This window comes from Triturus cristatus, chromosome 8 (assembly GCF_964204655.1).
Source record: "Triturus cristatus chromosome 8, aTriCri1.1, whole genome shotgun sequence".
Lineage (NCBI taxonomy): Eukaryota > Metazoa > Chordata > Amphibia > Caudata > Salamandridae > Triturus > Triturus cristatus.
The window spans coordinates 1,434,556,596-1,434,578,556 of NC_140591.1; the positions used below are offsets into that span (position 1 = coordinate 1,434,556,596).

At 44.7% G+C, this 21,961-nt stretch overlaps 1 protein-coding gene across 1 annotated transcript in view; it reads left to right on the forward strand.

Moving 5' to 3' along the window:
* The window catches only part of PRCP (prolylcarboxypeptidase), a 299,660-nt gene that overhangs the window by 217,926 nt on the left and 59,773 nt on the right, over positions 1-21,961 (forward strand). The window contains exons 5-6 of the mRNA XM_085623236.1: positions 10,174-10,331; positions 15,101-15,273. Of these exons, the coding sequence (XP_085479362.1) occupies positions 10,174-10,331; positions 15,101-15,273 (331 nt within the window). The remainder of the gene's footprint in view (positions 1-10,173; positions 10,332-15,100; positions 15,274-21,961) is intronic.

Here is a 21,961-nt window from a genome sequence, read left to right on the forward strand (position 1 = left end):
AACGACCAGAACCACATTTCAGCACAATTAACCAATTTGTTATGGCTAGCCACACCCTTCTTCATCTAACCTCCTGATAAAAACTGCATCCGCGCAGTGGGTCAGAACCACTGGGTAGGTCGACCCACCTTCGTGAGCTTCCCTCGTTTACTAATAGACTGAACATCCCTGCCAGGTGCACAATCCGGGAATATTTTTAGAAAGCGAAATGGCTTTCCTTTTTGAGAATCTTAGACTTAAGGAAACCACGGTATGAAAAAAGTATTTGTTTTGTCGTTTCAAGTCCGTTAAAATGATTCTAAGCACTGTAATGTTCATGTGATTGGAAACATCACTATAACCCCCGCCTCCCTCCACACCGCCAAAACATAAAGGCAGAGCGGAGAATGGTGCCCCAAGGCATTGCTTTCACCCTTTGTGTGGCGTATTATGCACCTTCCGGTCAATTCCGATAACTGAGGGTGCCCGAAGAAGTGGAAGAGATGTACAAAACAAGCACAGGCGCGCCATTAAAGGAAACCAGCGCGCGCGACTCGCGCTAAAGAAGGAGGCAGCAGGGGGAGGGAAGACAGGAGGGGGCCTGCGCCTGTTTCCCTTCCGGGAATGAGCAGGGGCACCATATGTTTGCAAGTTAATTACAAACATATGGTTGCCATTAAAAGCAATGCAATGCGTGCACGTTTTTGGCTGATAAGGCGCATCGATGGCTAAAGGTCTTTATCCTATGCAGCGCATGCGCGCTGCGTAGGCGAGACCTAAAAAGGAGTTGTTTGAATATTAGAGTAAAGTAATCTAGCCATAGGGTTTTAATACATAGCCTGAACCAGCTACCGAAATTTTTCCTTGGCCCCTAAATGCCGTAAGTGTTGGCCAGAGGTATTCCAAAGCCAGCCAGTCGAATGCTTTTTCCGCATCCAATAAATCCATGCCCAGATTGATTTTGAACTTCCCTGCGGCATCAAAAGACGCCACTGCCGTGTTGACATGGGCAGTGGTGTGACTCCCTTGAATAAACCCATGCTGCTGGGGAGAAACCAGACTGACCATCATTGGAGCTAACCGGGTGGCCAGTATCTAGGCAAACACCTTAGCTTCTGCATTTATTAAGGAAATTGGGCAGTAGGATGCCAATTCCTCTGGTGCTTTATCCTTTTAAAAGAAAAAATTATATTGCCCATATTCCATGAATTTGGAACACGGCCAGTAACCCCAACTTGGTCAATTACCTCTCTAAGCACCGGAGCCAGCAGTCTTTTGCAGCACTTATAAAACACAGCCGGGATAGCATCTTCTCCAGCCGCCTTTCCGAGCGGGTGCCCCCCAGTTGCTTCCATAATTTCCTCTACAGTGATCTCCTGCTCTAATAGAGAAGAATCTTCCTCTGTCAGAGTCGGGAGATTGCTAGCTTGCAAATAGCTCTGCATACCAGTCAAATCTTGTGTTGGATTCGGAGAATATAATAGCTGGTAGAAGATGGAAAATTGATCCGCAATCTCCTGGGGACATCTATATAAAGTTCCGCCCTCGCCCTTAATAGCTTTAATCTTCGTTTTAAAACGGCTGTCCATAAGCTGATGTGCGAATACCTTCCCTATTCTATCACCGTACGCATATTGTAGTATCTTGTGCCTAGTAAAGCAATCCGCTACCTTCTCTTTTAACACCCTGATTATCGCTGCTCTATGCTCTACTAGAGAGACATACAGAGAATCTTGATTGCCATTCCCTGTCGGACAGCCTCAGCATGTTGGAGCTCGCTGATTGTAAGCCTTTGATAGGCTTCTTTTGTTAGTTTCTCTTGTTCTTTATTTTGTTGCCAAACAAACTGTTGGGTGACTCCCCGGATATACGCTTTCATAGTATCCCATACCACACAGGGAGAAGCAGACCCTATATTGTCTGTTAAATATTCAGATAATTTTTTAGAGATAAAGACCAGATATTCAGAGTCCGCAACCAGGCAGTGTGGAAAAGAAAAGAAACTGGCTTTTTTAGGTATAGGGTTGGCCAAAAATGATAATACTATGGGGTCGGGAACGGATGTAATCCTGGGACAGATCTCCATGTCTGACCCCAGCAGGGGCCCAGATTTCAATAATGATCCAGTGGTAGTCTCCGGGTTCCAGCAATGATTAAGAGGAGGCCACAGAAGTGAAAAGGTTAAGAACCACTTCTCTAGAACATAGACCACTCATCATGTCAAAAAGAACACAGTTTCGAAAGGTACAGCAATTTTGTTGTACACAGTTGTCTTGAACCTGTAGATGTTGTGGTAAACTGATAATTGCATGAGCGCTAGACTGTTGGTACCATAAGGGGGACAAAAAGACTCATTATGCTCAGTAAAGGCACAAATATGAATTGGTGGCAAGGGAGGTTAGAAAAAGGCTGCCTTCCAGGGGGACAAACCTAAAATTGTTAAAGTGACCAGAAGGGAAAATTGAATTTCAGGGCTCCAAATGAGAGGGACTTTGGTTTCAAAACCTAAAAGTAGAGGGCATGAAAGGAGCAAGAAAACGAAATAAAAGCATGAAGCAAAGGAAATCTAAATACAGAAAATTACAAGGTTGTAGACACGTTTACATTCACATACATGTTTTGCCATGTTTCATTTCTTTACTGTGGCATAAAAGCTATAAAGGAATCTACTGTGACTGCTTTGCCATTGTAATATGCCCTGGAACTCATTCCTTGGTCTATGCACACAATACACAAAACCACAACTGGCCTAGTTTGATCTTCTGTCTCTATCTTTGACAGCTTCATCCTGCAGCCTCCTTACAAAGCGCCACTGGTGAAAACCTGACAAAACAACATATATATCTGGGGAAAATTGATGACTGGCCTTTAACTCCTACATATTTTCTTAGTTATTTTATGCAGTGCCTTAGTTTATGCATCAGTGTTTTGGTCTGGATTAGCAGCAGAGCTGTCGCCAGACAGTTATGTGAGCATCACTAGAGAGGGGATTTAGCTCTGCCCACATGTTGGAAAACATGAGTACATGTTTTGAGTGGGCAGGAGTTGTGTGCTTCCACAAGCAAAGTGCTTGCCCACAATGCAGTTGTGATCATTTTGTTTATCCAGCTGCCTAAGCTTGAACTTTCAGGGGCACACACATAACATTGAAATGCTAGTAAAGTGTCTTAGATAACTAGATAAGTGATGGTGTTTTTCTCTGGCAGCAGCACCGATGGAAGGAGGGCAGTCAATAACTTACATTAATCTTTTGGTGTGGCTTGACAGAGTAACTCTCTCCTGACCCTTTAACTTACATCATTATTCTACAGTTCTTCTACACAAGTAACGAAATGGTTACTTACCAGTAGAAGTAGTTTTGCAGTTTGAAGAGTTTTCTGGATTCACATGCTGTGTATTATTCCGCCATCTAGAGGTTAGGCCCGGAATTGTCTTTTTTTTAAAAATCTTTTTTCTGGGGTTTTGTCGACCACCATTTGATACCAGGTCCATCCCTTGTGTGACGTCAGACGGCGCCCGGAAGTTCCGGTGCATGGTAGCCATGTTGGGATTCTTTTTTCCCCCTTTTTTCTAGGGTGTCTTTAGATGTTAGTTCTTGATTTACGTGATCTTCTGTTGCAGGGATTCTGCACATACACATAACTATGCGCAGGAAACCAGGACCTCGGTGTGTAGTGGTGTACCAAAAAACCCACCTCGGTGCCCAGAACCCCAATCCGACTAGCTATAGTGTCTCATTCATGCTCCGTACTACAGCGAAGCTACCAATGATTAGACATCCTAAAACATGTTACTTCGACCCTCTCAGGAATCGTGGGAACAAGGACACTCATTCGTTCAAACACTCATACTTGTACACAACGTGAGTATACAAAGACATTGTGTAGTTTAAAATGTTTATTTTAACTAACGTGCTCTATAATGCAGTACACAAGCCAATACTAGCAGCAAAATGCATAAGAACAATATAATCAGCATTGTTAGTTCCGTAAAGCACAAAAGGGGAAAACGTATTATAATGACAGTGGCAACAGGACTACAGCGCCTTACCACCCTCCCCGTGCTAAGAGCTAGTTTATTATAATTATAGAAGACCTCTAGGCTTTGTCAGGGGGACCACATACCTCCAATTTTGGATGCAAGGATTTACATCCCCGGACAAACACAGCTCTTCTTCGTTAGAATGATTTTCTCCAAGTGCCTCTACACGCATACAATGCCATATTAAAAGCACTTGAGTTTCAGTAGTGCAGCTGTGTTCTATGTTATGTCTATGGGCACGGGACTGACCAAAGTGAATCAACAGCATATATTGTTTTCGAACTTGAACACTCTGTGCAGACGAGGAGCACAGTGTACAGCTAGATGCTTGAAAGGCAGACAGTTCTCATGTGAAAAAGCGCAAGCAGAGTATTTACGAGAACAGAGCCATGTAGTAATGTGTGCAAAAGTGGAAAAATGTCTGCCAAGCATCTACTAACTTACGCTAATTTTAGCAATGCCTGCAGTTAATCCCATGTCCTCACTACACTTCTTTACCCACTTAGTTTGCATTCCTCCTCTGAGGTGAGGTGGTTGGGTTGCATGTGAATCCAGAAAACTATTCAAGCTGCAAAACTACTCCTACTGGTAAGTAACCATTTTGTTTTGCAGCATGAATCCTTTTCTGGATTCAAATGCTGTGCATTAGATTATGTAGCGGTTCCCTCCTCCGTGGGGTGGTTGTGGTAAGTTGAGGAAGACTTTGCGAACAGATGTTGAAGTACCTATTTTCCCAGTTGAGCTTCCTTAGTCATCTGTATATCCATGCAGTAATGTTTGGTGAAGGTGTATAGGGATGCCCATGTTGCCGCAGCCCTTTACTGTCTATAGGCACATCGGCCATGAAGGCCAGGGTCGTCCCTTTTTTCCTTGTTGAGTGGGCTTTTGGCCGTGTGTTAGAGTTTTTCCTGCTGAGGCATAGCATACTGGAATTGCCTTTTCAATCCAATGTGCAATTTTCCCCTTTTTCATGGGATCTCTTTTGTTGGACTTTGAGTGAGAGATGAACAGTTGATTGCCTTTACGGAATTGTTTTGTCTCCTGTAAATAGTATTGTAAAGCCCTTCTTACGTCCAGGGTATGAAGGCTTCTTTCTAGTCATGTTTGTGGGTTTTTGAAGAAGACTGCTAGCTGTATGCTTTGGTTCATGTGGAATTTACTTACTACCTAAGGTAGGAATTGAGGGTTTGTTCTCACAATGACCTTGTCCTTTTGGATTTGCATGTATGGTTCCTCAATCGTTAATGCCTGTAGTTCACTTACTCTCCATAGAGATGCTATAGCTATTAAGAAGGCGGTCTTTATAGTAATGCATCTGAGTTCTGCTTTGTGCATGGGCTCGAATGGTTCTCTCATTAGTTGTGCTAGGACTGTGTTTAAGCTCCACATTGGGAATGGAGCCTTTCTTAGGTGTGCAATCCTGTTGGACCCTCTAGGAATCTTTGGATGACTGGTGCTGTGAAGAAACTTTTACATGAATCTCCCCTGGTGTAGGCTACAATTGCTGCCAGGTGCACCTTGAGGTTTGAGTAATTGATGTTACTGTCAAGCAAGTGTGTAAGATATATGAGCACTGTTTCCTGTGTGGAGATCTTATTTAGGGTATTGTTTTGTGTACACCATATGGTGTACTGTTTCCACTTAGCTGCATGGCATTGTCTTGTAGTCTATTTTCTTGCCTCCTTTAGTATTTCCATTGTTCTTTGCGGTATGTTCAAATGCCCATACTCTATGTATTCAGGCATCAGGCTGCTAGGCTGGTTCTGAGTAAAATATCTGACCCCTTTGTGTTGTGTGAAGGTTTTTGTCTGACTTGAATTTGATCATTTGTCCCTTGGACATTTAGAGCAGGCTTGAGTACCAGGTTTGTCTTGCCCATTGAGGGGCTATGAGAAATAGATTTGTTCCTGGTTCTCTGGCTTTACCAGGACCCTTTGTAGTAGAAGTATCGGAGGAAAGGCATATGCGAATGTCCCTGACCAGTTTAGTGACAGTGAATTCCCTTTTGATAGGTGGTGTTGAAACCTGGGGGCGAAGGATTGGCATTTTCTGTTCTCCATTGATGCGAATAGGTCTATTTCTGGAGTCCCCCAGAGGTTGAAGACCTGTTGCAGGCTCCTTTACTTTATCTCTCTTTTGTGTGATATGCTGTTCTGTCTGCTTCACTGTTGTTCTTTCCTGCCATGTGAATAGTCTGTAGGCTGATGTTTCTTGAATTGGCCCGTTTCCATATTTCCTGAGCTAGTTTGCTTAGAGTAAATGATTTTGTTCCTCCCTTTTTGTTGAGGTAGAACATTGTTGTTGTATTGTCCGTTTAGATCAATACCGTCTTCCCTCCTGTGTGAGCTTGGAATGCCTTTAGTGCCATGAACACCGTCTTCACCTCTAGGAAGTTGATGTGCTTTTTGGAGTCTGTGTTGTTCCCATGACCCCGTACCCTCAGGTTTCCTGAATGTGCTCCCCAACCCTTGTGGAACGCATCTGTTGTGATAGTCACTGACTAACTGCCTAGGGTTATGTTCTTGGATGCCCACCATTGTGTCTCCGTCTGAACTCTTTCTGTTACAACCACTAGATCCTCCCAACTCCTTGTGGTTTGTGACCAACTGTTGCATAGCCACTCCTGTAGAGGGCGCATGTGCCTGGGTGATGAGGGGAATGCTTGATGCTATCATGCTCATGAGTTTCACGACAGTCCTCACTGTCAGAGACTGACCCTTCTGGTAGAGGCGAGTTTGTTGTCTGATAGCTTGTATTCTCTTCTGGGTCGGGTATGCCTGTGCAACGCTGGAGTTTAGTCTTGCTCCTAGGAAGGTATTTTCTTGTTATGGCTTTGTTGATGACTTTTTGTGGCTTTTTGAAAAACCCAATTTTTGCAGTGTTGTGATCACCTGATGAACGTGTGTGTAACCTCTTTGCTTTGAATTTGCCTTTACGGACCAGTCATCTAGATAGGGATAGATGTGGATTCCCCTCCTTAGGATTGCTGCTACCGCTGCTAAGCACTTTGTGAATACTGTTGGTGCTGATTTTATCCCGAAGGGCAGGACCTTGAATTGGTAGTGACTGTCATCGTGGAAGAACCTGAGGTACTTCTTGTGTGCTTGGTTCCTGGGGATGTGCAGATAAGTGTCCTTTAGATTTATTGTTGTCATGAAATCCCCTTTCTGTAGCTGTGGGATTACTTCCTGTAGTGTTGACATTTTGAAATGCTGCGTGCAAATGAATTTGTTTCTGAATCTGAGTTCTAAGATAGGTCTTAGCGTGAGATCTTGCTACGGTACCAAGAAGTAAGGTGAGTAGCTTCCCTTGTTGTATTCCCTCCTCGGTACCCTCTCTATTGCTTATTTTTGTAGGAGTTCCTTTATTACCTGTCTTAATTGTAAGAGTTCTGTTCCTTGGAAGTTTTTCTTTCTAAGTGGGGGTTACTTCTCCACGATAGCCGTAGCGTACCACATTTAAAATCCAACTGTCTGTGGTGATGTTTTCCCATTGAAGTAGGTGATGCACTATTCTGCCTCCCACTGGTGTTGTGTGGGGGTCTTCTGTTGTGTGGCAAGTCACTATGAGTTTGCTCCTCCTCCTCTCGAGGGTTGTCCCCTGGCTTATCTCTGCCTCGAAAGGAGTGCCTTGGTTGGTGCTGCCAGGCTTGGTATCTGGACTGCTGGTTTGATTGCTGTCCGCTGCCCTGTGTTTGATGTTGTTGTTGTTGCTGTTGACATTTTGAGATGGCTCCCATTCCTGTGGATCTTCTGAGGTTAAATCCTCCTCTCTTGAAGGTGTCCCTCTGTTGCAGGGCTCCCATTGCCCTGATCGTCTCATTATCCTTCTTTATTTGTTAAAGGGATTCCTCTCCCTTACTTCCAAACAGGGCGTCTCCTGTGAAGGGTTTGTTAATTTTTGAGGTTTGGACCTCTTGCTTGAAGCCTGAGATTTGGAGCCAGGTGTGCCTGTGCACATTTGCCTGCTGGCTGTATTGGATGCGTCTAGAGGTGACTTCAGGCAGGTGTTCGCTATGCTTCTTCCCTCCTGTATGATGGTTTTTGCGCTTTTCTTATCCTCTTCTGGGAGCTTGTTCATCAGTTCTTCGATGTCGTCCCATTTTTGGTGGCCATGTTGAGGAGGGCGTTCGAGTTTGCAGTGCGCCATTGTTTTGCTGCCTCTTTCTCCCCTACATGTCCTTTCTTTTTCTCTCTCTCTCTCTCTCTGGAGGTGAGCCAGTGGAGAAGTGAGCATTGCTCCTTCTTCGTACTGTGGTGACAGTGATGGAGTCTGCCACTGTGTTCCCCTGAACGTATTTAGGGTCCTTTGTGGAGGGTTTGTACTTTTTCTCTACCCTTGGGGTTACCTCCTTTGCTGAGGCAGGCTTCTTAAAAGCCACCTTGCCCTGGTCCAGAATGCTTGGTAGCATTGAGAGGTATTGTGTTACCTTGGCGGCTGGTGTTAATATTTCTAGGAGGGAGCAAGAGTCTCTTTACTCCGCCTTTAAGGGGACCCCGAAGGTATCAGCTGCTCTCTTGATGAGGCTGTTGTAGAAGGCTATGTCGTCTGGTGGCGAAGCCTTTGAGGGATAGCTACAGACCTCTTCTTCTGGGCTTTTTTGTGTCAAGGTTGTTCCATTCTTCCTTGAAAGTTCCCGAGGCTTCCTCCTCTTCTGGAGTGTCGAGTTCCTCTTCGACGTCCTTTTTGTGAGGTTCAGGGGTTGCCAGAGCTTCGAGGGTATCCTCCTTTTCTGCGGCATCTGTGACCGTGGAAGGTTTCGCCGGAATTCTGAATTCCTGCAGTGCCTCGCTGAACTCCATCTTTGGTTGAAGGAGTGGCGCCATTTCTGCTTCCAGGTGTCTTTTCTTTTTCTCCAGCTCGAAGGCCCTTTTGGTGTCTGAGGCCGAGGAGATCCTCTTCCGCCTCAGAGGGTATGTTTTTTTCTCTTTGTGGCCTCTCGTTCGGCACCTGCCTTTGCCGATTTCGACTATCTTCCCTTTGTCGGTATCCCTCGGTGGGATCCATGGGTTCCTTTCGGCCGCGGCTGACCCTCGGTCGTCATTCTCTTTGATGCCTGGGCTGCCTTTTGCACCTTCTTTTTGGGAGTCTTGTGCTTCCGATGGGTTAGGATTTTTGACCTTGTCCGTATTCTTTCCTGCATCCTTCACTGTCTTCTTCACGGTACGCCTCCTCTCAGCGTCCCCTTCGATGATCTCAACCCCTACCCCCGATCCCCCATGTGTCGATTCTGCGGCCACTCCTTGGTCGTCCTCGTCTCTTGAAAGAACCAAGTCTCTCAGCGATAGCTGTGTCTGGCTTTAGAACATGGCTGCGTAATGGTCCTTCCTCTGCTTTTGATGTGCCTTGAGAGTCTTTGACACGAAAACCGTGCAGGCCTTACAGTCCTTATCCTTGTGATCCCTCAGCAGGCAGAGGTTACAAACGTTGTGTGGATTGCATTGTGCAAACTTCTGGTGGTAATTTGGGCAACATTTTAAAGTGGTATTTTCTCTGGCTCCTACCTTGCCCTCTTTCAATCCATTGAGGTCGTTGCTCCGTTGGGATCCCCCGACGGGGAAGGGTGTCCAGAGGTCTCTTTCCCTCTCCGGTTACTTCTTTGTCGATGACCAATGGTTTTTTCTCTTGAATTCCTTGTTTTTTTTCGGGGATTTCGTCCTAAACTTCAGAGTGTTTCCCTTTGCTTCCAGACACAATGGAGGAAAAAAGAATCTGAAGATGGCTACCACGCACAGGAACTTCCAGGGTGCCGTCTGAAGTCACACAAGGGATGGACCTAGCACCAAATGGTGGTAGCCGCTAGATGGAATAATGCACAGCATGTGAATCCAGAAAAGGATTCATTCTGCAAAAAATATCCATTCCTATGCTATTTATCTGTAATGCTCTACATTACCATCCAGAATTACTTTACAGACAGACCTATTGGCATTGTCAATGCTTGTTCTATTTATTCTGTGTTCCTATGTGCTGTACAATGGGATTTGAGGTAACTTTAATGCTGTATAAATATGGTATTGCTAACAGGCTTTAGTTTGTGGGTAGGTGTGGTCGATCTCCTTTGTCCTATTCAATGTTCTTTTGTGACATGATCAAACAAAGCACGTAGAGCTTAGAAGTTTACGCAGTTTTCTCTTTTTTTTTGTATTCCAGTGCTATTGCAGCATCCGCTCCAATTTGGCAGTTTGAGGATATCGTTCCTTGTGATTCATTTTACGACATTGTGACCAATGATTTCACGAAGAGTGGAGATGGATGCTCCCAGAGTATTGTGAACTCCTGGAAGGCTATTAACCGCGTTGCACTTACAGGTACTAAGTGGGTGACGAGTGGTTACGATAAATCGTGGCGGGCACACTATGAAATGTAACTCTTTGTTTAAAGAGAACGATTGAGATTTCTTCCACCAAACCCCACAAGAGAGCTTAATTATTTGCAGAGCTCAGAGAAAAGGAGAGTCTCTTGATATCAGAACTTTAGAAATGTGAAAGTAAAAAATCTGAAAAACTAGTGGATCCCTTTCCTGGCTTTGGCAATCACTGAAGTAAATCTCGCTCAGTGAACAACTCGGGTATTGAAACAGCAAACAGCAGTGCCCCCAATAAGCCATGTGGGTTGAAGAGAGGAGGCATTTAAGAGGCACAATGATCCTCCACATTACAGACTTCCTCACAACCCCTGCCTACTCAGAACAATTACAAGATGGATCCATCACCCAGAGAAAGGGTGATTAGCCTTGAGTCTGAAACCTGCGAAACCAGCAATTCACTTGGTGTTTGAGAAGTCAGAGGTTGGAAGATGGAGCAGAATGTTATGGGTTTCCGGAAGCTATCTAGGCCATTGCTGTATGAAGCTACTGGTGCTATGGCTCACTGACTCAAGGAAGTCTGTAGCACATAGAGGAACCAACGTGATGTGTGAGCAAAAATATGTGGAGACATAGGTTCCATCCCTCCCAGCAGAAAGAGCTACACTCTAATTAGAGTTTTAGGATTGGAAAGGAGTAAATGTCTTGAAAAGGAACGTACAGAAGGTATCTTGAACTGCACATGGCAGCTTGATGCTAGCTGTTGTTAGCAGTATGTGGCAATGTGCAGCGTTTTGGGCTTATTGTAGCAGTCCAGGGCCACGTAGACGATAATGGAACACTAATAATGACAGGGAAGAATACCGCAACCCAAACCAGGATGCCATCATCTGCCTCATGTGGCTGATATGAGAATAAAGACAAAGTAAAGTGCCAGGGACCTCTGTCTAACATTTCAGTAGATGCTTCTAGATCTGGAAGAGTCTACAAAAATATTGAAAAGAAAGAAATATCTGCTGGGTGAATGCCAGATGATAGAAATATGAACTAGAAATCTGAGGTGTTACTGATAGGCCTGTGTGTTGGAAAACCTGATGAAAGCCTGTCAGATTGCCCTCACTAAATTAAAAAAACTATGCCTTTCTAACTGTCTTTTATCTAGAGACACAAGATGAACAACTCACTAGTGGAGCATAAAGCATTTACATGACCCAAAGGAGGCCAATGCAGGTTGGGACAGGAGACGGAGCCATCATCACAGATTTGCAGAGTGTAAAAGAGAACGCAATAGATAGTGGTACAAACGTAAGCTGGCAAAACGTGCCAGCTCGATGAGCAGTAGCTGCTCACGAGTACTTGGGCCTCCCACACAAGTGAGGCACCATTTTTACCGGGAGACGTGGGGGATCGCTGGTTGGTGGGAAATCTGTGTGAGCCCGGTGATGCCACAACTTTCCCACACAAAAATGTGTGAAAAAAGAGATTTTTTCACTTAAAATTGAGGTTTGCAGGGGATTCTGGGTAAGGAAACGTTGGGGGATCCACGCAAGCCATACCTCCCTGGAAGCCCCCGGGTGTCTAGTTTTCAGAAATGTGTGGGTTTGGTAGGTTTCCCTAGATGGCCGCCGAGCACGGGGCCAAAAACCCAGGTGAGCCCCTTGCAAAACCAAGTGGTTTTGAGATAGGCAATTTTGATGTCGCCTCACTACGTTTTGGGCCCTTGCCTGTCGCGGGTACTTGGGCCTCCCACACAAGTAGGGCACCATTTTTACCGGGAGACCTGGGGGGGAACACTGTGTTTTGGGAAATTTATGTGAGCCCGGTGATGCCACAACTTTCCCACACAAAAATGTGTGAAAAAAGTGTTTTTTTTCAGCTAAAATTGAGGTTTGCAGGGGATTCTGGGTAAGGAAACGTTGGGGGATCCACGCAAGCCATACCTCCCTGGAAGCCCCCGGGTGTCTAGTTTTCAGAAATGTGTGGGTTTGGTAGGTTTCCCTAGATGACCGCCGATCACGGGGCCAAAAACCCAGGTGACCCCCCTGGTGGAGTTGAGGTCATAATGAACAGGACATGAGATTGATCAAACAGCCATTATTTCCTGCCCATGTACCTCCTTCTTCTGTGACCCCTCTGTGCCTATTACCAACATCGCACCTTTTTGTTCCCCTTGTGCTTTCCTGTTCATGCCTCCTCCGTGCCTCCTTGATTCTGCCACTGTCTCCCACTCTGGGCAATTGTTTGCTTTTCTGACCATGCCACCTTTTCTCCTCATTTCCCCCTCTCCCTCCTTACTATCTCCCTGCCCCTGCATTAACCTTGTGCCTGCTCTCCCTGACAGCGATGCCTTCTGAGCCATCCTGCCACTTCCCTGATACCTGCCCTGCTACTATCCCCACTCCTTGTTGGTTTAAAAGGGGAGGGGTGGATTTAGATTCTGGGCAGGCTGTAGTAATAAGGTTTTGGTTTGTTTCCCTAATGACACCTCTATGTCCACTGCTCCCCGCCTCTCTGTCTTATTGCAGCAGAGCATTTTTAGGTCTGACTGCATGCAGCTTCGGTTGCCACTGGATTCAAGCTAGCCTGGCTGATAAGGGGTGATGCCCCGAAACCGGTCCCAGGATGCTTGTTTCCGGTCCAGGGAAGACCTGCCTTAGCAGTTCAGGCTGGACTGTTTCCATGAGGCACATGGTCAAGACTGAATTGCATATGGCTGGGTCTAAACTGAGGTGGAGTGTTGAGCAAATGAACAATGGATTTAACCCAGATCTCTTGACTGTGGGTGAATGTTTGATTTGCTCTGCATTCCGTCCATCATCTGTGTGTTTTTTGCATGCAGCTTCAGCTGTTTGAACGACCTCATGCTATGTATTCTTCAATAAATAGTAGTGCAGAGAGAGTGTTTTCTTTGGTCAGCAACCTTCAGCCAATGGGTTTCTTGTATTTTTCTTAGTTTGCCTTCGCTTGGATGGGCTGTCCATCAAATATGGCGTGTCATGCATGGTTACACTGCCCCACTTGTGTTCTCGTTAAGATTTGGTGATGGGGCATCAACTAGGCCTTTTATTGGACTGCAGATGCAACATGACATGTAGCTTGCAATTGGCGGGTGGTGTGTGTTCTTTGCTGTATTTATTTTACTATGACAAAAACATTGTTTTTCCTGATTTATAGATTTTCTGTTTAGGACGCGCATGCTGTTTGAAAGCCACAGCCTCTCATGAAGACACATTGCCGTTCTCTAATCATGAAAACATATTTGTGCTATCATGAAAACATATTGTTGGATTTGGAGCTTTTAAGTTCACCATGTACAGAAGTAGCCACACAAAAGCTTGCTATACTCTTTGAGGGGCGCACCTCAGAAAATTAACACTAAACAAATAAAACTATAGGTCTATCAACTTCATCACTTACTAACACTACAACTATACTTTATAAAAAATAAAAAAAACATATTTCTACAAATACTTTTCTACAATTCTCTTTCCACTTCTCTATACTTGCTTCATGTTACTGTACAATTTCAAGATTTGTACTATTAAACTTAAACCAATATATGCGTAATTAAAACAGGTAACACTTATTCTGCTTTTAATGGCCCTATAAAAATCTCACAATGTAATTTTTAAAAAAATATTTATAATGTAATGCCATAAATTAAGTCTGAATTGAAATTCAAATATATTGCAAAACGAAATAAAAATAGAACACAAGATTCCTCAGTTTCAAAATGTTATCAGCAAAACGCTCAATTGTGGAAAACAACGTAAATAACAAGCAAGACATCCTGGCACTACCAGCATTTATTGTGTATCTGCTGAGGGGAAGGACACACAGTCATCATATGACAAGAGAGCAGAGGAAGGAGGAGGCCTTACTGGGGGCTATATCCCAACCCTTATAATTCTATGCTCATAATGCTTCCCTGCCTGCCTACATTCACAAATGAAGGAACATCTGTGTGGTTCCTCTCTGTACATGCATTCTGCTGGTGTAGACTTCAGCCTTTACTGGAGGAGATTCAACCCTCCTCCCTAACAGGATGCTGTATGGTGGCCTGTGTTGGGGTGCACGCCCTTCGCCCTTCCTAGGAAAATCTCTTCATTATACAAAACCAAAAATATTGCCACTCTCCTGCTTGTGCCTTATGTAACTTATTAATTCTGAGTTTTAAGTATTAAAGTAGATGAACACAAGGGGTTGCTTGCCTGCTTATCACCTTGTCATGGTCATTGTGCCAGCACAATTCATTTGGGAACTGACTGAAATTGGGTTGACTGGCAATAGAACATTATACAAGAGCTGAAGGAACTCTGAGTACATTGCAGTAATCCTGAGATGCCATGCCCAGGAAAGGGCATACTTCTCTGGTCTTGGCCACACCGTTCGACCCTGTTCCCATGTCTTGTTTCACGTCTAGTGTATCCGTCTAAATTGTTTCCTGCTATAGTTTCCAGTGGCTTCTTTGGTTTCTCCTTTAAGCCTTTACTATCTGCTGCCCTGAAGACCGGGAGTAAACATGCTTGTGAAGAAAGTAGCTTTGATGACTTCCTCTGCAATTCATGATCTCATATCTCCACATGCACGCGCTGCTCTTCCACACAGAGCTTGCAGAGGCCAAGGTGCTGTGGGTAGATGAGGGAAGAACTTTCTGAAACTCGCATATTCAGGGCGGTGTCATCTTGTGTTTTTTTTAATCTTTAGATTGTACTATGTAGTGTCTTAGTCTAAACATAAATGTGCACTTTCTGTCCCTCTCTGCCTGCTTAGATGAAGGCCAACAATGGCTGTCCAACACGTTTCATTTGTGCTGCACCTTGCAGGGCAAGGACGACGTTGGGTATTTCAAGGCGTGGCTAACTGAGACCTGGGTGAACTTGGCAATGGTGAACTACCCATATGAAGCAAACTTCTTACAACCGCTGCCTGCTTGGCCTGTTCAGGTAGGGAATACATTCTCCTGCGTTTCATGCTCGTTTGTCCTGCTCACTTTGTTTTTATTAATACATTGCTTTGTAGCCGCTTGGCAAGGTAAGGTATCTTTCTAAACTTGCAATGCCATACATGTCCCTGTGTTCTCTAGTGAGCCTCATGTCCCTCACCCTGCATTTACAGTATTACCCACTCTTACCATGGTTCATCCTTCTTTCCTTGGCTTGTTTTTTGCTCCTCTGTAGTATTGCCTCATGCGCCCTCGTCAATTTCTGCCTCTGTTTTACACCCCTTAGCAATTTGCCACCTGGAAAATGACATGCCTTGATTTTTTTTAAATCATTCTTATCTACATACGTTCTGGATTTTAGTGCATTTGACCATAAGACATTTACTGTCGCACTTTCTACGCCTGGTGACGTCTGCAACTGTGGTATTTTTATCGTATGGCAGCAGACAAATGTGCATGTCTCTTGCGAGCGATAATGAGATCAGTATAGGCCGATGGTGTCTCGTGGATGGTTATACAACGCAATTGACTGGGGGTGTGAAATTTAAGTTAGAATTGTGTCCTACTTCACAATTTCAGATGCATGGAACAATGGCGCCACCCTATCCCTACTGTTTGTATTACAAGCACACATTTATTTTTAGCATGTGGCTGCAGATAGCTTTGAGAGCTCATGTGACTTTAATACAGTGCAGCACATTGAGTGCTTTGCCAGTGCTTGCTTTTTAATTCCGTGTAGGTTCTCTTGTGTTAGGAGGATGGGAAGTCTTTTTGCATGGCTCTGGAGTGTGTGCTTCCCGTCCTGTGTTGATCTTATGGCAAGTCACTGGAAACTTTCCGTTGTTTTTTTTGATTTCCACCGCCATTTACATAACGATCACGTGTCCACTGAGGGTCTCCCTGTGAACATGTATTGAAACCCTAGAGCTTGTCTTTGACGTCGAGGAGACATGCACAGTGTACCCCTTTTTTACAGCAAGTGGCTCTTCTACCACCAAGCTCCCACCTGGTAAAGTCTCTTCTGTCTCCTTTACAGGGTTCTTTTTGACTCTGTCTTGTCTGGGATGTGTTTTGAGGGCCAGTGAGCTCACTGGGTGAGCATGGTGAGTGGTTGTGTATAATGTAATCTGGTCTGGCATCTGTTCTGATGGACATTCCCGTTCTCCCCCTTAGCCCTTGTAGGAGCTTGGCGGGTTGCAGTAGTTATCAGCTCTTGCCTGTGTTTAGGTCAGATCCCCTCTCCAGGCCCTCCACGTGCACTGATCACAAAGTGAACATGCAGGAGTCGGATTGCTATTCCTCCTGCCAGACCCGGGAACAGGGACTGGACTAGAGAGCACGTCTCTGTGATGGATTATCTGTGAAAGGAGTTTGCCAGTCTGTTGGAAGATGCTGGGCTTCAGCTCATCAGGCGGCCTCCCAGCAGAGAAAGGGCTATCTGTGAGGCTTATGGAGGTGGTTGGCGCTTTGAGGCTCAAGGAAACTCCAGGCAGATTCTCACGATAAGAAGACTTTATGCACATCGACAGTGAGGGGGACAGAGGGAGTTCCATGCTGTTATTGACGGTGAGACTGCTTCGCCCCAACCCCTTCCCTGTGGTGTGGGAGCCTGTGGGTGCTTCCAGGTCTTGTCGGTAGCTGGGGAAGAGCGCCCCGTTGAAGAACTTACCATTTGAACCCTTGTTCCATGCCCAGGATCCATGTCCAGCTTTGTCCTTCCTTGTCTGGTACTCTTAGCAAACTGAGCCGTTCCTTTAGATACTCTGCTCCTAGAAGCTCTAGACTGTGACTAGTGGCCCTGTGGTACAGACCCGCCCCTTTTGTGTCATTCTATGAATATCAGGGTACACTGGCGCTCTGGCCAGCCACACTCCTCCTATAACTAGCCCAGTGGCTACTGGACTAGTGAGACTGTAGTACCTGTGTAGGGATACCAGGTACCCCTAACTATACCCCTGACGCCCCCAGCGCGGAGTCATCTCCAAAGAAGGGCGGGCACTTCTGCTGCTTTGGGTTTGGGAGATTGGGCGGACCAGGAACATTTGACTTCATGTCACCTACTGAAGTCACCTCACTGCAGTACAGGTAATGGTGCCATTGCTCCAGCCTTGAAGAGTAGTCCTGTGAGACATGGTTTGGATATTGCATTCTTAGCTGTTTTTATAGTGCTTGGCTCTTGGTGCTGTAATACTTTGGGAGTGAGAAGTCTGGCTCCGACAATCGAAGACACTTCTGGTTTTTACCGTGTATTTTGGCTTTGTGTGAAGTATATTTTTCTTGTTTGTATTAAAGTACTTTCCTTTTCTAAAGTAAAAGACTGCCTGGCTATTGCTCTTATTAGCTAATATTATGGTGAAACTGTATTCTGAGTGTCCAACCCACCTCACCTCCTTGAGTGAGCCTTGGACGTCTCTGTATCGCTACTCCAGGAGAGGCAAGTGCTGGAGAGGCGTACTAGGTTACGCAGTTTGGGGTCCAGTACTACTGTTGCCCCACAACACCAGTGAGGAACAACTCCACACTGATACAACTGGAGCCCAGTAACCTCTGACTGCCATGGAGCCCCAGGAAATCGTCACATCCTATTTCCCCAGAAGTCATCACGGAAGCCCTTTTGTTCTCCCTGCATACCCTTTTCTCCCTTTGCTGCATTTCCCCCAATCCTCTTGTTGGCTGGAGACAGACAGACTGAAGCAGGGCAAGTGGCTGTGGAAACTCAGACATGGAATGAATGCTGTTGTGGCTATTGATGGACATCTCCGTAATGTATGAATATGCCCTATACTGCTCTTTTCCATACACAGACATTTTCAGCATAGGAGGTGGGTGCTATGAAGTGCAGAGTGTAATCACTTTATGGTGAGGTGCTGGCATGAAAATGGAGAACAAGCACTTATTAAAATATCTTGAAAAGATTAGGGGACCTGAGAGTGGTGGATCCTTACAGTACTTGTATTTGTAGTGAATGTCCAAAAGAGACATTAGTTGACTTTCTCTTCGATTATGAAGGGAACGGCATTTCATCATGGCAACCACCTTTAGTTACTTAACTTATTCTTGGAGGCACAGAGGGTGAAAGTGCAGAAAAGTGTAGAGAACTGTCTGTGGGCGTGTTTCACAACAACAGGGAATGAACTGGAAAGTTCAGCCCCTGATGAACTGTATCCCTTATTTCAATACAACATATTTTAATTTGTAACTAGTTGAGACCACACAGACAAGTAGAAATATGATTTTCACGCCATCTACAGCGTTCACGGCTGTGGGCCTAGGAGATGCTGTCTGCCAACTGAAAACCGGGAATGGTCTGTGTGTGTTAGAACTTGTTCACTTGGTTATGTCACAGTGTTGTGGTACCTTCACTGGTGCTGCCAGATTGCTGCGGTTGTAGGCATGTTTGAGTATCTAGAATACCGTCTTTTATGGATTGGAGTTTGTTCTGGTCTGTTATAATTCTTTCCGGCTGTATAACCGGTTTTTTCTAATAAGACTACCAGTTGGTAACGCAAAGCATTTGTTGTAAATCCTGTTTTTGTAATTTTCAAAAAGCCCTTTTGTTTACGTGAATAACCCAAGGGTTGCCCCCTTTGCTAGTTTATTGGGAAAGCCTGAATGCACAGCTTTAAGGGGAATGGGTCCAACTTTCTTAACCCCTAGTCATTAAAAGCTGACTTGTAAACGGGTCCTCACGACGCCCTTTATTCATGTCCTTAACTCTGCAGGGAAAATCACGGATTCATTCCTCAACGACTGTAAAACACTTTAAGGGAATCCATGTCAGAGATGCAGTTCTGTTTACATTTCATGTTTTACTGCTTGTATTCCCTAAGAGTATTCACTTTATTCAGATGTTGTGTTTCTGTTGTTTTTTCATGCAACATGGGTCTCTTGTTTGGAATACACCTAGGGGCTTATCTACAAGCCGCTAGCGCCACTTTTGCGTCATTTTTAACATGGGAAAGTGAAGTACGGGTGGTGTAAGGGGCTTGTAAATAAGGCCCCTAGAGTCTTGGTGTCTGGGTGAGTGCAGGTTGTTGGTAAGTATTCATTACAGGGCACGGTCAGAGCTTTGGAGTTGAGGCTGAATGCAGCACTGCGAGCTTCTCACAGTGCCTGTGAGTGGGTCATACAGATGTTCAGACTAAATGCTCACATTCTCCTTAGCCTATGCAGGGCAGTCACAACGATGCTCGCATACGTGCCAGTTGTTATTGGTGCAGTTCACATTTTATATGAACGTGCGTGAAGGAGGTATGCAGCCGTTGAAGTATTTATTGGCAGAGCCAATGGGAACAAAAATGCTGTGAATACAGTCGAGGTGGATACATTTGTGAGTGTGCATGATTGAATGAATTAATACATGCTTGAATAAATCCACAGGGGTAAATGAGTGGTATAGTGAATGAGTTAGTATAGGAAGTGAGCGTGTATGAGAAAAAACGGCTGCAGTGAATGAATGAAGCTACAATAAAAAACAATGGAGGTTCACCTGGCCGCATGAGAAGTGTTTCCTCTGCCAGCAGTTTGTTATTATGTGGTATGTCTGGATGCAATGACACAACTCACCGACGAGAGGCATAGGGTCGAGTGGTATGCTGTGTGATACACTGGAGTTCAGTTTACGTGTTTAAGACGCACCCTTAATTACACAGGGCTTTTCTCTTGAAAATGTTTATAGTTACACTTTTTTTGGCCACGCCCCTTTTCGAGGACATCCACTATCTTTTTTATGGCCACTTAAAGCTCTTCATGACCGTGTAGTTGGCACAGTACATTTGTGGTAAATTAATTTCAGTATAATGTTTAGAACGGAGAACTCGTACAGATGCTCAGCTGGTGATTTTGATTTTTATGTTTCTTTAAATTTCTTTATGAAGGATTGTTTGCGTGTGCTTTGTTAAAATGGAGTGTTCAGATGAGGGATATTTTGACATTAATATGAGTGCACTAATAGCAATTTGCAATGAAGTGCATCTCTTCAAAGCAATACCGCCACCTTCTGGCCCCGGTGAAGTGTGCTGCATGTCCTGTCCTTGAGTGAATCTCGAAAGCCTTCTCTCTTTAGGGGGCTTGGGAATCCCTCTCGGGCATTTTAAATGAACTGTGAAGGAAACGGCGCTTGTTGGGGACGAAATTTACCAACAAAATATATTTACTTTTCAACTTATTGAAATTACTGTTATTTAACTTAATATGTTTTTTTGCAGGAATGTTTTTTGCAGGAACTTAAATTCAGGTTTATGAATAGTATCAGTTAGGACTTAGGATGCTATATCAATGTTTGATCACAAACCCAGTATTCGAAGTCATTCCTAGTTCTCGCCACCAAGTGTCACCGTTCGCTAAAGTTGAAAGGAATGAAACACTAAGGGCCTGATTCCGAGTTTGGTGGACGGGTCACTTCATCACAAACGTGACGGCTATCCCGTCCGCCGTATTATGAGTTTTTTTGTTTTTGTTTTATATAGTGCAAATTCGACCCGAAGGTATCGGAGTGCTTTAAATGAGCACCAGTTGCGTTACAGACGGACACCTTCTTTTTTGTTAGGCACGGGGAGATTAAGTGATTTGTCCTGGATCACAGGATGTTGAGCGTCCCTGCCGAGACCCGAACCCAGTTCCCCAGCTTCGAGGTCGACCGCTCTAGCTGTTACGCCACATTCTCTATATATCTAATTGAACTTGTAATACGGGGGATGGGATATCTGTCATGGTTGTGATGGAGTAACCAGTCTGCCAAACTCGTAATCAGGCCCTTTATGTCGCGCAATTCTTTTGCATCACGGATGCGCTGCCAAAATGCTTTGTATTGTAACTCTGATTTAGCATATTACTAACTCTATGTTGGACGCCGAGGGGAATTATGCTACACCATCCATGTAGTGTGTGTGGTTGGAAGTGTGTTGCTTTTGTTTTTAGTCTTTTAAGTGTTTCCATTTTGTGCGAGATGACAACTGAGATGTTTTTATCATGGGACGCAGCACTTAGCAGTCTGATGGGTGAAGAAGTGTGAGAGACAGGTGTGCAGTTTGTGGTTTTTAGTAAGTTGGCTTCTTTGATCATCTCTACAGGTCCCTTTATTGTATTTCTTATGATCACAGTCCACTAAGGCGGTTACTGCACAGTGTTGGTCATTCTGATATTTTGTTTGTTTTTGGTCCTGAGCAGGCATAGGTTGGCAGGAGATCAGATCGGATGAACCTTGTTGCAGTCATCCCTCAAATGAATGTCATTGTGAGGCGTCATTAAGCGGTCCATCAGTGGCCTGTCTCTTCAGTTATTCCATCCCTGTTCAAATAATGATAGAGGGTTTGTTACTGTGGACAGTTACGCTACTGAGTGATAGACATGACGTGGTTCTGTCCTATGTGAGTGTAACAAACAAGCAGTATAAGCTGGGCCGCTGGAATTATGCGATTGTACGGCTGCAGCGATTTTCAAATAATTGTAGAATTGCAGCATTTGCCACATAATCCATCATCTGCTGCATAATCTGCAGACAAAAAAAATGTGTTTCTCGGTAAAAACGGTTCAAAAGTTAGTAAAAACACAGCGACGCCTGTTGCCGAACAGTGGAAGGCCTTTTGCAAAGGTTGACAGGTTACCTCTGTGAAGCTTATTACTATATTTGGGTATTAAACTGATGCTAACAAGGAACAACTAATGCCTAAACACTCTTAACAAGCTTA